Source organism: Dendropsophus ebraccatus, chromosome 1, assembly GCF_027789765.1.
Source record: "Dendropsophus ebraccatus isolate aDenEbr1 chromosome 1, aDenEbr1.pat, whole genome shotgun sequence".
Taxonomy (NCBI): Eukaryota; Metazoa; Chordata; class Amphibia; order Anura; family Hylidae; genus Dendropsophus; species Dendropsophus ebraccatus.
This window is the reverse complement of record NC_091454.1, coordinates 125,971,604-125,988,492: the sequence shown is the minus strand read 5'-3', so window position 1 is coordinate 125,988,492 and position 16,889 is coordinate 125,971,604. Positions and strand designations below refer to the sequence as shown.

General features: G+C 41.5%; 1 protein-coding gene across 1 annotated transcript; it reads right to left on the bottom strand.

Annotated features, from left to right (window-relative positions):
* Positions 1-263: 263 nt before the first annotated feature.
* On the bottom strand, positions 264-16,810 carry CDNF (cerebral dopamine neurotrophic factor). Its single transcript, XM_069956165.1, has 4 exons — positions 16,663-16,810; positions 2,715-2,842; positions 2,184-2,325; positions 264-488 (listed from the first exon to the last, which is right to left on the bottom strand). Exons 1-4 carry the CDS (start codon positions 16,778-16,780, stop codon positions 310-312), a joined length of 567 nt encoding a protein of 188 aa, XP_069812266.1. The 5' UTR covers positions 16,781-16,810; the 3' UTR covers positions 264-309.
* Positions 16,811-16,889: the final 79 nt, after the last annotated feature.

The window sequence follows — 16,889 nt, the reverse complement described above, 5'->3', positions numbered from 1 at the left end:
TCACCACACAGATTTTCTTTTAATGAAGAGATGCAAGTACGTTTCACTGCCACATGCATCTTCTTCCAGAAGAACATTTTTGTGTGTTTTTTTGCCCTTAATTGCTGACTTTGTTCAATAAAAATGATCTTTTATCCATTAGAATGCTGTTCCTTTCTTGTAATTTAGTATTTTTTGTGTGGGACATTATTTCTCTAATATTTTTTTTTTTTTTCTCTGAATTTTGCTAATCAATTTAATTTAAGTATAGAAACATTAACCAGTCCATATTTAATTTTTTATTGTCATATTACCTATGTAATGTAGGTTTCAGAGATCGGCCTTTTGGCTTTTCACTGTATACTTTGGAATCAGTTCCTTTATGAGCTGTATATAGTCAGTTTTCTCTATGCAGGCTATACAGTCTTCTCCCCATCGGTCTAGTATCTTCTTCAGGTCTACCACCTTCAGCTTTGCCAGGTCCACAGAGTTTAAATCTAGCTGCTTCTCTGTGCAACATAATATAAAATTGTAGGTAAACATATTTAGAGGTCATGCTATATATGTAAATATATGATTGTACATGCAAATTAAAACCCGTTAAAAAACGTTTTTTCCGGCGTATAAGACGACTGGGCATATAAGGGGACCCCCAACTTTTTCGGTTAAAATATAGAGTTTGGGATATACTCACTGTATAAGACTACCCCTCTTCTAACACACAACAAATAAAAATTAGTAACAAAAAAAAACATCAGACAGCAGTGAGATTTAAGAGGCAGAGAAGGAGGTACAGTAATACCGGTAAGATATAAGGGAAGGCCAGAAGGGTGAAAGAGGGTACGTTTTTCTGGGCCCAGCCCCACTCTGCCGTATCTCTTTTTTCCATACCCCGGACCTCTGCAGCTTGCTCTGCCCTTCATATGGTCGCCGCATACAGTGGGGATGCGGACATTTTTTAGCTGAGAACATTTTCCTGGGTTAAAAAGTAGTCTTGTACGCAGGAAAATACTGTATTTGTAAAGCAAACACTAGCTAGTTAATTTCTCTCACACAAATTTTAGGTTGCACACCCACAAATTATTCAAGTCTTTTACTGCTATTGGTCACACTCTCATATGCATACCATACATAAATGGGGTACTCTGGAGACTTACTTTGTAATATAACTTAATTAAAATAAATTTTAACTTTTTTCTTTATATATCCACTTCAGTTGAGTAGCAGCAGTTAGGGAGAGGCATGGGGCCTTCTGCTGCCACCAATGTTGGGAACTACAGTTTCCAGACCTCTGCTCTCATCACAGCAGAGCCCTCTTGATATACAGCAGTAATCCCCTATTCCCCCTTGTGTCTATATTCAGTACCCATGGAAAGGTTGCCCGTCACTGGCACTGTGCCTGACAGAATCTGCAGACTTTTACCAGCGAGTGGTAAAAGCTAACACAACTGTGCAGATGTTGCTGTGCACAACATTAGTAATGGGCAGCCACCCCATCCCTCCAGGTACTGTATATTTTAAGTAGTGCTCTACATCGCGGTAGCAGATGGGGCCTTGCAGTTCCCAACACAAATGTTGGTGGCAGCAGAGGGGACCATATCGCCCCTCACTGCTGCTGTTCAACAAAGTTAATATATAAAAGAAAGTATATATTTATTTTAAAGTAGATATAGTAAAAATTGATATTACTTTATTAAAGCAATGTATTAACAAACAAAAAAAATGTGTCTACCGGTATACCAAGTCTAAACTAATTCCTAAAGAGAATGTATTGCCTAGATTTTCTTTTACTGATTAAAGCCAAATACTAAATCAAATCTGTTTCTAAGTTTTGTTTGTTTTTTGCACACGGTTAGGGGGCAGTCGAGTTCATTCTATAGGTAGCTGCTATTGTCTTATTTATCTACTGATGTCATATGTCGCTGTAAAGGCCTTTTATACAGGCCAAATATTGTTAATGAATAATAGTCCTACAAAATTCTGTAAGTATTCTCCACTGTCATTTCCCAATCATTTTCAATATACTATTTTGGGCTATGTTCCCACAATATCTTTTTAGGACAAATAATGGCCATTATTTTATAATACCAGCTGCAAATGATGTATCTAAAAAAATGGAAGTTTTTTCACCTAAACAAGATATTGTGTGAACAAAGCCTATAGAGGTGTATAAGTAATACTTCAGTAACTCACATGATACATACCATACTTCAGCTCACAAATCTGAAGGTCAATCTTCTTTAGCTTTTCACAGATTTTGGATGCTGGAACATGCGCACTCATAGGACGGGTAACCTCACTCAGAATTTTTGTAGCCGCGTCACTTGTGGCTCCTAAATAATAACACTTACAAAGACAGCATGGGGAATAAATAAAAGTCTTGCCAGTTCTTTCTGTGACATGCACTTTAGATTGATAATCATGTAAATGAAGGTGGTGCACTGCTAATACACCCATGCCCACAGTTTCTAGAATTTGGAACGTCTATTACATACATTTAGTGGAACATATAATCCACTAATATTATAGATGCCATAATAGTTAACGTCATAGCAAGTACTGATGATATTTGACCAAATATGAAAAATATATTTCTTTCTGTCAATATAAAGTAGCACTGTAAAGCAGCAGTTTGCATATTCCATTGATCAATGTGTTTTGTCACTGGGCCAAGCACTCTTTGAACTATAGCCTCTCTGCTAGATATGTTCAAATACAAACATGTTGATTCTTACCAGGCGGTTTTCCTTTCCTGTAGCATCTCTGCATGTGTTGAGTAATTCTCTCTCTATGGCAGCTGGGGTAAAGTCAATATTCCTTTCTAGTAAAGATTGGTAAAATCTGTGCAGATATTCCTTACAGACTAGTGACAGAAATGAAAGAAATAGATTCATGTTAACAAAGTATATTGATTATAATGATTTTTTCTCTCTTGGTCTTCATATATTATTGATTTCTCTATTATTTACCAAAAGCAAAACTGACAACTGCCCTAGGCTTTTTGCAGTCACCGCACTTATGGTTGACAACTGTAAGGTACAACTTTGCAATGGCGTCAAATACTTGTCTGGCCTGTAATATAAGTAATATTATAGCACTGAACAATAATAAATAAAGGCATGCAAAAAGTACAAACCATAACACAACCACTATCTAAACCTATTGTTACAATCATTTGAAGGGGTTGTCTGGGCTTTAAAAAAAAGCATTTACTACCATAAAGTCATCAGTGTGCAATCAACAGATTAAATGGATCCTGTCACCCTGGTACCCGGGGCAGAACCCACCCGGCCCCCCAATAGAACCCCTGATACTTCCAGCTGGTCCTGCTCCCGATACCAGTCCCACTGCAGAGAAATCGCCACCCGCTCGTCTGCACGTTCAATGTGCAAATGAGAGGAGATGATGCGCTCTACTTGCCTCTTTCCGCCGCTCCATAGGAATGAATAGATCGCGGGTCACATGCCGACCCGGGGCTCTATTGATAACAGAGCCGGCAGGTCCAGGGGTCGGACCCCCACAATCTCCTACTTTCCCCCTATCCTGTGAATAGGGGGAAAAGAACATTTTTCCCAGAATACCCCTTTAATGTTAAACTTTCCTCAAACACTTGTAAGGTCTAAATGCTTACTATACAATAAATGAATTCCTTGTGAGGTATAGTTTCCAAAATGGGGTCTTCTGACGGGTAGTTTTTATATTTTGGCATCTCTGCTTCGCTGCAAACCCAAAACAGCGCATTATGATAAAAGCATGGCCCCAAAATCCACAAGGTGGTCCTTTACTGTGGCATGTGTGTGACATAAATATTTCTAAAAACTACATAAATGAGGTAACAAATATTGAGTAGAATTTTAGTGTATAAACGTCTCGGACAATTAAATGTGGTCAATGGTTTGCATGTATATAACAAACATTTGACCAACACCTGAGGGAACTCCAGCCCTTGACAACTTTTGCGCCCCCCCTTAATTAACACCTGTTACATTAACGTTATATAACTTTGTAATGTGAAAATGTGTTAATCCGCTGTCTGGACCTGCTCCACCTCTTACCCCTTCCAACGGAGCTGAAAGAAAGCTATCCAGGCGCCATTTTGTGTTGATCTTGTCATGAGCAGGGGGCTGGCTTTGTCTTCCTCTTCTTCAGCTTCTTCCTCTGTAATGAATGGGAGAGAAAAGGCTACTGGTGCGCATGCGCATGGGCAGCCTTTTCATTGGCTGGAGCGCATCACATGGCTTCCAGCTTGTTCAGCCCTAAATTTATTACACTGGAACCCAAAAGTGAGGAAGAACCAAAGACGCTGATGCCGAATAGCTGATGAGGACCGCGGCCAGCAGGAATTTCGAACGGTGATCGACTCGGAGCTTTTATGAGTGTAAAATGTTAGTCAGTGTGTTTTTTTTTTAAGCTAGCTCCAAAGTTGTCCTATAAGCCACTAGTATTTGAGATTTTCCAATAATTGTGGCTGGCATCTGAGCTTCACGTTGCTAAAAGCGGCAACTCCAGGGCCCGTCTGCAATGATTAAGGCCAGTTTCACACATACCATATCGCGGCAGATTTCACACTGCAATTACACACTTCCGAAGCCAAATCTGCTGCGAAACTTCGTACTGTTATGACCTATGGCTCTACATTCTCACAGTGGATTTTCATTCTGCTACGAAAATGTAGCCATGGCCAACTTAACTGAGTATCTGCTGGGCTAGCAAATGAATACATTACCTGGCCGCGCTCCAACTTGCTTTTGTGGCTCCCAGGTCACTGATGTCCAGCTCAGCCAATCAGTGCCCTGTTCTGCCACATCCACTGATTGGCTGAGCGGAGCGGCAGTGACTCGTGCGCAAAAGAAGCAAGATGAAGTGCGGGCAGGTAATGTATTCACTTGTTGGTCCAGCAGTGGCCGAGTTAAATAGTGAGTGAAACTGGCCCAATACATACGGCAGCTGCATACCCTTACCGCCTTGGTGTGTTTAATTAATTAATTTGACAGAATATTAAAGCCAAAACCAGGGACAGACTATAAACAGAACAGGTCATGAAGGAAAGACTGAGACTTCTCCTCTTCTCAACTCCATTCCTGGCTTTGAGTCAGATAAATCTGTCTGTGTAAACGCACCATAAGAGCACCCTAAGGCTGAATGTCTGGGCTTTGCCATATGATCAACATTGCCAGGTTTGTGACAAGAAAAACACCTGCAATAAAATCTTTATAATCAATGAGCGTCTAAATATGTAAACCAAGAAATGCAACATATCTGCGAATGTGATAGTACAACATTGCACGGCTATTGAGGAAGAATTGCAGGCGTGGTTTCCACCAGGTTTTGAACACAACCCGAACACATACATGGAAAAATGATCTAAGATATATAGTCAGTTTGACAGCCTGTATTATAGTGCACAGCTGTACACTAGTCTTTAATCTGCATTGACACTTCTTGCTTGTTCTGCTGCTCATTTGAAATAAGCTGTATAAATACTAATAAGCTGTATAAATACATTTACCATCATTGTCTTTTTTATGAAAATGAGCCTTAAGATATAAATTAACCGTTTCATTTCTCACATTGTATAGTTCAACAGCATTAAAAGCTATTCTAAATAAATAATTGGTGTTTGTCATGAAATAAGTGATCAAAAATAAAATTTCACAATAAAGAATTAACACACCGCATTCACGCACAGCGTTTACCACAGTTTACATTATTTTGAGTTCAAGCCATGATTTAATGCAGCAGCGCCATCTGGGGGACACTATTAGTCATTACATTTAATTGGTATGCCAGGAAAACTGTACACATGCACAAATGTGTCCAACTTATGCTGCATTTACACGTAACGATAATTCGCCCGATCGTAACATGTTCAAAGATCAAAATGAACGATTTCTCGTTCGTCGTTCGTTGCATTTACACGTACGATTATTGTTCGAATTCGAACGTTATCGTGCAAATTCGCACAATAATCGTTCTGTGTTAACGCAGCAATACTTTTATACTTAAACACATAGAAATGAATGGGTCTGGTGGAGAAAAGCTGTGGCATATGTTGGCATCCCTCTCTCATAACTGCTGACATGTACCGCAAAAAATGTCTGGTATTATAGAGGTATTCTGCTCAAAATTAACTTAATATGTTGCAGGCATTAAGAACATAAACAATAGCCAATTCTTACCTTTTCTTGCTCCTCCTCTGTCCTTGTATGACATCTTCGGGTCCTAGCTGAGTGATCCCGCCTCCACTTTTGAGATGGTCTCAGCAGTGACAGCCCGCTCAGCCAACCACTGTCCGCTGCACTGTCTCCTCTTGGTCAATGATTGGCTGACCGGGCTGTCATTGCCAGATGAGTCCGTCTCAGAAGTGGAGGTGGTATCTCTCAGCTGGAAGCTGAAGATGATGTTGGAAAACACCAGGGGGAGTGTGGAAAGGTACGATCTCACCAAGGGCAGCAACATATTAAAAGTTCAATTTAAGCGCAATACCCCTTTAAGTTTAAACTTACCCTAGGATAAATTAAAAATTATCAATGTAAAATTCATAAATGAATGATTAGGTACAATAATTGAAAAAAGGGAAAAAAAGTGGAACAGTGAGCCGTGCCACTCAGACATGCACGCAGGTTCAGAGCGAGCAGTGGCCCGAAACTTCATGTATTGGGTAAGTATACTGGACCCTCACTTGATGAATGAAACAATAATTTATTCACATATCCAACATGTATTCAGGCCACATTGCCCCTTCTTCTGGGATACACAATACAATGACTACCAAACACGTTTAAAATGTTCTACTTCCAAAACTCCTCTCCCTTTCTCACATCCTCCTCAGAGGTTAACCCTATATCGGATGGCAATGAGAACCCTATTTATAGTATCCTGCACTTAAAACTACACCATTTCTAGCATTTAATTTAACCCATGTAGCACTAGTGTATTAAAGTAACTGTACCACCAGAACCAGGCAGAAGCACTGGAGGCGGGCCGACCTACCCTTAGTGGGAGGAAACCCTAGCCCCTCTATGATAGGTTCCATTGATTCTAATGGAGTCACGTCATGGAGGAGCTGGGGTTTCTTCCCACTAAGGGTGGGTCGACCCGCCTCCAGTGCTTCTGCCTGGGCCTGGTGGTACAGTCACTTTAAGTTTAAAACGAATGTACCATCAGTCACATTGCTTTAAAGAAATGCTGCTTGGTTCCCACACTCAGCACTATTCCTTTGCTGCGCACAGACCCGGTTCTATGCACTGAGGGTGGGTACACTGCCCCCAGTTTGACGATATTCCCTCCCTTCTGTGATGTGGCTCCATTAGAATCAATGTAGCCATGTCACAGAGGGAATTGAGGGAACAATGTGTTATGTTAAATAATTGTACCGGTACATCATACAGTCCTTAAGGGGGTATAGAGAGGGGTCACACCATGACCCCACTCAGTACCGTAACCTCTCCTGGCTGCTATTAGCAACAGCTAATTACCCATTTAAATGCTGCTATCAAAACTGACAACTGCATTTAAATACTGTTAAAAAAAGATCTGTAGTGGTCTAGTGGTGGGATTGCCTCCTTCCCGACCCTGACATATTTACTGCGTTGATCTCTATGAGCAATCAGTGCATTGCTCATATGAGTCCTCTAGGAGGGCTACAAATTACAGTGTAAAAAAAGGGGTTTTTTTTATAACTAAATCCAATCCTTTAATAAAAGTTTAAATCACTCCCCTTTCCAAATTTTTTAAATAAAAATAAAAAAATAGACATATATGCTATTGCCGCAAGTGGAAGCGTACAAACTATTCAATTATCACATTCCTGATCTCACACGGTAAACGGCATAAGTGCAAAAAGCCACCAAGATGCAAAATTGCAGATTTTTGGTCATTTAAAAATTTTAAAACATTTTAATAAAAAATGATCAAAAAGTTGCATATGAGTAAGCAAGCTACTGATAGAAAGTACAGCTTGTTCTGCCGCCGTTAGGGGGAAGTGGAGAGTGCTCATGACACGGGCCCTGTCTGCAGCGCCCGGCTAACCTTGTAGTGCCTTGAATACTTTTGCATTCATTTAGCAAACTTGCCTCCTTCTCCTGATATCCGTCCTCTTTCATTTCCATTGTTGCCAGTTCATTGTCTAGATTACCTACCACCACTCTACTCTAAAAGCAGTGGTCTATATGATTGCAGAGTGGTGTTTGATAGCTTAGACAACAAGCTGTTAAAGGAGAAGTCTGGCCCAAATAATTTTTTGATATGTTATTACTTATGCAAAGTTATACAAATTTCTAATGTACATTAATTATGGGAAATGCACATATAGGGCTATTTCCCTTAATTTAGTAGGTCATGGAGTGTTAGAATTCTCTCAGATCCAGTGATGTCATGACGAAAGGTGTAATTCATATGGAGTGTCCAGCAGGGGGCGCTCTATATGTAGAAGTCTATGGGACTTTGTTGCGTCTATGGGTGTCTTTGTTAACTAATGTAATGTTATGTACAGTGTGCTTTATTGAATGAATAGATTTATGGAATACTTTGGGGAGCAAGTGTCCTTGCTCCCCAAAGTATTCCATATATGTATTCAATCAGTACATTTGCAGGGCACCGACGGGGAGGGAGAGATGTGCCGGTGCATCTACCTCACCCCTCACCTCACCACACGAACCGATCACAATAATTATTTTTATGTTCATCTTCAGGATCCGAACCGAACATCAGGCTGTTCGCTCATCACTAGTAAAAAGCTGCACTCACCTTTTTGTGCCTTTAAAGACTACAGCAATCATTTCGACTGCATACAAACCTGGCTATGGATTGGAGATCTCGGCAATGAGATCCCAACCGATCAAAACTTCTGACATGACTGTGCAACATGTAAAAAAATCATTTAAATGTCTAGTAATATTTTACAGTGCTTTTAATATTCACTAAAAGCAGGCCGTGGAAAATTAATTATTGTAAATAGTATTGTGTATAGTATTGATATTTTATCACAGTGGGTTACAATTAGGGGGTATAAAGAACATGCAGAATGGCAGACCTTGTAAACTATGAGCACACCTTTCCTAAGACCATAAAATGCTGGAAGAGTTTCTTGCCCACAGTCCAGGAGGTACATGCCACAGTAGGTAGAAATGTTTGCCTAGTTTAATGGACCCACAACATGTAAATACCAGTCAACTAACCAGGATCTTAGTAGGCACAAATATAAAGTACACTGGCAGCTAGAATAGAGAATAGAGAAGACCTAAAATTGTTTGGCAAGAGAAAATGTTTGGGAATCAATTTATGCTGAAACTATGTGCTAAGATATTTAGTCTACCAAGGAAGAGCATTGGGGGTGGGGAGAAAGAATAACTGGTTTTGTTTCCACACAGCAGAAAATTAGAGATAATGTGAACTCTTCAGCAGTATCACAGGTATTATATGCAGATTTTACGCCTTTGAAGGCTGGGTTCACACTACGTATATTTCAGTCAGTATTGTGGTCCTCATATTGCAACCAAAACCAGGAGTGGATTAAAAACACAGAAAGGCTCTGTTCACACAATGGTGAAATTGAGTGGATGGCCGCCATATAACAGTAAATAACTGCCATTATTTCAATATAACAGCCGTTGGTTTAAAATTACAGCAAATATTTGCCATTAAATGGCGGCCATCCACTCAATTTCATCATTGTGTGAACAGATCCTTTCTGTGTTTTTAATCCACTCCTGGTTTTGGTTGCAATATGAGGGCCACAATACTGACTGAAATATACGTAGTGTGAACCCAGCCATGAATTGCAAAGATTAAAATTCATGTTAAATCTCCTCTGATTCAGCAGGGCTGTTTCTCTTCTCTTCTTGCTCACTCAGCCCCCTCGGTCCCACCCCCCCATAGGTTATAATGGACGCAGCAAACCCGTCTTCACTTTGCTTCTCTGTAAGGGTAGGTTCACACTACGGAATTCTCGCGGATAATATCCGTGGAATTCCGTTGGCTGTCCGCGCGCCTTTCTGCCGACTCCATAGACACCATTCTATGGGCCGGAGTATACCGCTATCCGCTGAAAGAAGGGACATGTCACTTCATTCGGCGGATAGCGGAATACGCCGGCCCATAGAATGGTGCCTATGGAGCCGGCGGAAAGGCGCGCGGCTGTGCCTGAGAAGGAGGGGAAGGACAAACACACACTAGGAAAGAGTGGACAACCCAAAACAAATGTATTTTGGGACAGTACCCTACTACATAATAAGTAGAGATGAGCGAACCGGGTTCGGGTCCATCCGAACGCGAACGTTTGGCATTTGATTAGCGGTGGCTGCTGAAGTTGGATAAAGCTCTAAGGTTGTCTGGAAAACATGGATACAGCCAATGACTATATCCATGATTTCCACATAGCCTTAGGGCTTTATCCAACTTGAGCAGCCACCGCTAATCGAATGCTGAACGTTCGCGTTCGGATCGACTCGAGCATGCTTGAGGTTCGCTCATCTCTAATAATCTCTTTAAAGCTCAAGGAGCCATAGGAAGTCCTCAGTGCTGGTCCTTTAACCTCTTAAGGACATATGACGTACCGGTACGTCATATGTCCGCACTTGCACTTCAAAGCGGGGCCGCGCGGCGGCCCCGCTTTGAAGTGCCGCGATCCCGGGTGCCGCGAGTAGCCCGGGACCGCTGCTATTAGCGGGCACGGTCTGATCGCCGTGCCCGCTAATTAGCTAATCGGAGGCAGCTGTCAAAGTTGACAGCTGCCTCCGATTACCGGAGGCAACGTTTCCCTGGTGTCTAGTGGGGGAGATCGCTCCTCCGGGACCTTGTCCCGGAGGAGCGATCTCCGTTACTGATGCCGGCCGGGGACTCGTCCAAGATGGCGCCGTCCTCGGCTCGGCAATTGTTCGTTTTCGGCTGCAGCAGCCGAAAGCAAACGAGTGCCGATCTCATGGATCTCTGCAGCATATCTATGCTGCAGAGATCTCAATGAGAGATCCAAGTGTATATACTAGAAGTCCCCCAGGGGGGCTTCTAGTATATGTGTAAAAAAATAAAATAAAGTGTTGTTAATAGTAAAAAGCCCCCTCCCCTAATAAAAGTCTGAATCACCCCCCTTTTCCCAGGTTTTAAATAAAAGTAAACAAATAAATAAATAAATAAACATGTTTGGTATCGCCGCGTGCGTAATCGCCCAAACTATTAATTAATCACATTCCTGATCTCGTACGGTAAACGGCGTCAGCGCAAAAAAATCCCAAAGTGCAAAATTGCGCATTTTTGGTCGCATCAAATCCAGAAAAAATGTAATAAAAAGCGATCAAAAAGACGTATATGGGCAATCAAGGTACCGATAGAAAGATCAAATCATGGCGCAAAAAATGACACCTCGCACAGCCCCATAGACCAAAGGATAAAAGCGCTATAAGCCTGGGAATGGAGCGATTTTAAGGAACGTATATTGGTTAACAACGGTTTGAATTTTTTACAGGCCATCAGATACAATATAAGTTATACATGTTATATATCGTTTTAATCGTAACGACTTGAGGAACATGCATAACAAGTCAGTTTTACCCCAGGGCGAATGGCGTAAAAACACATTTCCCCCAAATAAAAGAAATGCGCTTTTTTTTTTCAATTTCACCACACTTTGAATTTTTTTCTGGTTTCGCAGTGTACTTTATGCAAAAATTCAGCCTGTAATTGCAAAGTACAATTAGTGACGCAAAAAATAAGGGCTCATGTGGGTTTCTAGGTGGAAAAATGCAAGTGCTATGACCTTTTAAACACAAGGAGGAAAAACCGAAAACGTAAAAACGAAAATGGGCCATGTCCTTAAAGGGTTAAAGATGCTTTCTGTACTTTTTTTTCTAATGACATTGCAGATGAGGTGGTTTTAAAGAGTCACTGTCGTATTTTTTTTTTTTGCAGAAATCAATAGTCCAGGCGATTTTAAGAAACTTTGTAATTGGGTTTATTAGCCAAATCTGCCATTATCTGCATGTAAAAAGCCTTTTCCCAGGTCCCCCCCTCCTTCCTCTTTTTCATCCACTCTGAAAAATCTGAAAATTGTGACTTGTTGCAGGAGACGTCCCCTGTCTGTTCTAGGGAGAGGGGAGGGGGGAGGAGGAAGGAGGGAGTTAGCCGGCAGCAGAAAGCAGATAACAGAGGATTACAGGCACGGAGCTGGGTGACAGCTGTAATCTGAGCTCAGACAGGTCACTGGTGATGGTCAGAACAGATAACGGGTGAGGGATTTGTAGATTAACTCTTTGTTGTCCTGTTTTGGTCTTTTCTTTAGCTCTCTCCATAGGAGAACAATGAAGACAGGGGGGAGAGCTTCAAACTGCTTTTTCATGATAAAAATGCATTTTTCGGATAATAAACCCAATTACAAAGTTTCTTAAAATCGCCTGGGCTATTGATTTCTGCAAAAAAAAATTTCACGACAGTGACACTTTAAGTATAAACTTAGAAGGATGACGCATTGCTTAGGAAAAAACAAAACATGGATAAATATCTCAAAAGAGAAGCTTTATGCTAATATTGACTTACACTTCTGGATGGGTCTCAAAAATAATTGTTTCTGGACCCACATTCTGATCCATACCACAAAGCAACAATGTCAGTGAATAGATTTGAGGACCATAACACCGGCCTATTGGGCCCTTGTAATTACTTTTTTGGTGTTTTCTGCAAACAATTATAATAACAATTTTGTGTTTTTATTATCTTACTTACAATTTTGAAAAAAAAGTAATTTTTTTTTTAAATTCCTGCATATGAGGAACATGAGCCTGAAAGGCCCGGGTTATGTAAATGTGTAGATATCTAATGCAATGCATACTAGGGTTAAAAAAATTAAAGCAGACACTCCATTTGCTGCCAAATTCAGCTACTGAATTCTTACTATGTACAAATTTTAATACATAGCCCCTACTTGCCATAAGAGCCCGTTCACACTGATAAAAATTGGCGGAATTTCAAGCAGAGCCTCCAGCACAGACGCAATTCCACCACCTTTGCTCTGTGTGAACGTGCCCTTAATGTGAAACATAGATGTGCCAGGTTCATCTGAACAAGTGTGTCGTTTTTTTTGTAGCAGCTCTCTGCTGGATAATAGATGAAGGTTGTCAAAAGAGAAGCTACAAATTTGTTATCAAAATGAAAAATAAATGCAACATTAATACCGTATGCATACTTTATTTATGAATATGCGTCATATAAAAAACCACACACATTGTAAACTATTTGATAGTATGATCATTGTACTCAGTTTGTTTATTAAAGTAATGGAAGCGAGAAATGTAACAGATCCTTTCCAGCAGGGATGGGAAACCTGCTGTTCTCCAGCTGTATATCAGCATATGAAGACAGTAGGATACTGATACGCCATCAACTACTATAGTGAGAAAACCTTATTAATAGTTGTCAAGTAATAAAGGATGAACACAAACAATTAATACATATAATTCAATCTTCCCTATTGTGTGTGGAAAGAAAAATCTATATACATATATGTTTACATCTGGTTTCAAGGAGGCACTGAGCAAGGGAATCTGCACTGCATTTATAGTCTTGCAGAGGTACCAGGAGAACACATGGCCATATTTAGCAAATCCTACCAGGAAGCTAATGTTAGTCTATGCAGCTATTTGCAGGACTGTGCCTTCATGGTTAAGCCAGTTCCCATAGGTCCTCAAATTGGAAAAGTGGTTCTTAACCCCTTCCTGACTCCCCCCCCTCCCCACACACACTAATTTTAATTATCTAACAAAAAATGCAATTATGCCAATTTGTATTTTTTTCTAAGCTGACAAAACTGACATTCTAAATGTATTCTACATGTCAGTACGGACACAGCAATACCAAACTTAAGTAATTTTTGTTTTATCTTATTATAAATAAAAAGTGAAAGCTTAAAAAAAAAATAAAAAAATCTGTGTACTGCTATGTTCTGACCTCAATAACAATTATTTTCCACCAATGGAGGTGTTTAAGGGCTTTTTAGCACTTTTTTGTTGGTTTCACACTTTATTTTATTTTTTTCTTTGACCAAAGATTACCTTTTTTTTTTTTTTTTGCACAATGAGTAGTGGTGAGCAAACCTCGACCACGCTTGGGTTCTGAACCTGAACGCTCTGCATTATGTTAACAGTGGCTAAAGAGGCTGCATGCAGCCCTAAGGGTCCATTTACACAGAAAGATTATCTGACAGATTATCTGCCAAAGATTTGATGCCAAAGCCAGGAATGGATTCGAAAAGAGGAGAACTCTCAGGCTTTCCTTTATGACCTGATCTTTGTTTATAGTCCGTTACTGGCTTTGGCTTCAAATCTTTGGCAGATAATCTTTCTGTGTAAATGGACCCAAAGGCCTTAATTACACCATTGTACAGCCCGTGATTTAGGAAACACACCTGTGGACTGCACTACCAATGTGCACCAGTAGTGGTCCGCAATTCACCACCACTGCATAGAAGATATTCAGGTCTGCTCAAGGACCTGTGATTTTGTGGCACGTATTGCGGCCCCGTACACACGTACAGATGTGTAAGCAGGGCCATTGAAATATATTGGTCCTATGTTCTGTCCGTGAAGCTGCTGGCCGGCATGTACCATTATGTCGGGAGCTCCAAACCTGTTCAAATCTTTCCGCTACTTTACTATGTCAATACAGTGTCGGGAAGATTTCAAGTGATTTGAGGCTCCCGGCATCAATGAAATATATGATGCCGGGAGTTCCTGATGCTGGCCCGCAGCTTTGTGCTCTATAGTATCCATAATTAATAGAGCGTGTGAATGCCCCCTAAGGCTGCCTGGCCTTCGAACTGCATCCAAGTCCTTCAGCCGCCAGTAATCAAATGGGTTCAACTTCAAACAAACCCAAGGGCTTAATGGTAATTTTCTGGCGCAGCTATCTAGAGTGATGTCATGGTGCTTATCACGCCGCTCTGACCCCACAGTCTCCCACTGTTTCCTGGTCTGTGAAGGGTCTTGGGAAATAACATTTCAAGCCTGCTCAGTCATTCTGTGGCGATAACTGTCCATCCTCTGCTGCTGAATGGCTGAGCGGACTTGAAAAGTCATGTCCCAAGCCACCTCACAGACCAGGAAACAGCAGGAGATTGGGGGAGTCGGAGTGATGCAGGCCCAAGTGCTGAGCTGGGAGGGTAAGTGGACTTCATCTTTTTCATCTATCCATTTTTACTTTGAATTTTCTGTAGTCACAATGTGGGTTTACTTATGTGATCATTTTATTGCCAACTTCGTTACACACACATCAATACAAATTATGTGTACTTTTTTTCCTACATTTATTTGCATTGGGAGCTATGGTGATTACATGTGTATTTCACTTTATTTTTTTACCTTATTTTACTGTCCCCACCTTGGGGACTTCCCTGTCTGATGACAATACATCACAGTGCTGATCCATAGGCATAGCTGATAAGACTCAGTTTTTTTTGAACAGCTTCAATAGCCATGACATTAAAGGCCATAGTCATAGTTACCATCAGGGCTGTGTGATTCGCATAGTCCTGATGATGAACAGAGGGAGTATTCTTCCTCTGTTCTGTCCTATAGATGCTGCAATTGCACTAATTGCAGCATCTATAGGGTTAACTGCCAGGATCCAAGCACAGCTCGGGCCCCGGCAGTTGCCCGATTATGACTGACAGCCAGGTTCCGCCATGGATGGCATGGGCATAACTTCTGAGCTTTTTCCATCCACATACATAATTGTACGTCCATGAGCGGAAAAGCACAGCAAAAATGGACATACAGTTATGTCTCCAGAATGGGTTAAGGTACGAAACTTACCTTCATCCTCAGTGCCCTGTGCGCAATAAGGACATATCAGCAGGTTAAATACCCATGAAATGGTGTGTTTACACAGATTTATCTGACAGATTTTTGAAGACAAAGCAAGGAATAGCTTTAAAAAGGGAAAAAACTCAGTCTTTCCTTTATGACCTGCTCTCTGTTTATAGTGTGTTCCTGGCTTTGGCTTTAAAAATCTGTCAGATAAATCTCCCTGTATAAAGGCACCATAACAGATCGCTTGCTAAGTGCATATTGGATCAGACCTGTCAATTAACCCTGGAGGGGCAGCGAGCAGCCCCAGGCACTGCTCTGATGACTACATCACTGCCCTGATGTCAAAAGTTTGGATTGGCCCAGTACCGATCGCTGTCTCTCTGACACATCCAAAGTTTTGATGAGTGTTCAGCCCCGTACTGGTCATCATCTTAATGACACGTCAAAAGCTTTTCATGATGACAGTGAGGCTTTGAAGTCCTTATTACAGGCGGATTTGGTTTCTTCGTGCGCCCTCCTGTTGCGGAGATGTGTGGGTTTATAGCTTGCAGTTTTTAGTCAGGTGTGAACTTAATTTTAATAACTGTTGACCATCAGGCGATGGGCGAGATTACGTATACACCTTTCCCTCAAAGTAACGCAGTCACGTATTATACAGTGCCACTGTATAATAAGGCACCATGTGGCAGAGGGTTCTGTGTGTGCCAGTAGGGTGCTGTCCAGCACATGCGTATACAAGGTCAGTGTGCTTTCTGTATACTAGTACGGACGTAAAACCTCCTACAACCACCCGTACGTTAGGTTCCGTATAGTCCCCGTAGGTGGCCGTAAGCCATGCACATGCTGCACTGCACACGGGTCAGCAGGCCATGCAGCACACCTGCCTCACCTTCACACTCAGCCTGAGGGGCTGCGCTCACCGCCAGAGCCCAGCACAGGCCCATAGCGAGCCATGTCAGCGCACACCTCCCTGCCGGCAGCTCTACACGGATCATACTGTCCGCCATACACACCCGCTCCCCTTCCGGTTCAGACACCAGCGCTGGCCTCAGCTGGATGACGTCACGCCGGATAGAGCGTGTAGTAACCAGGCGTGGCCGCGCCCACCATGTACTG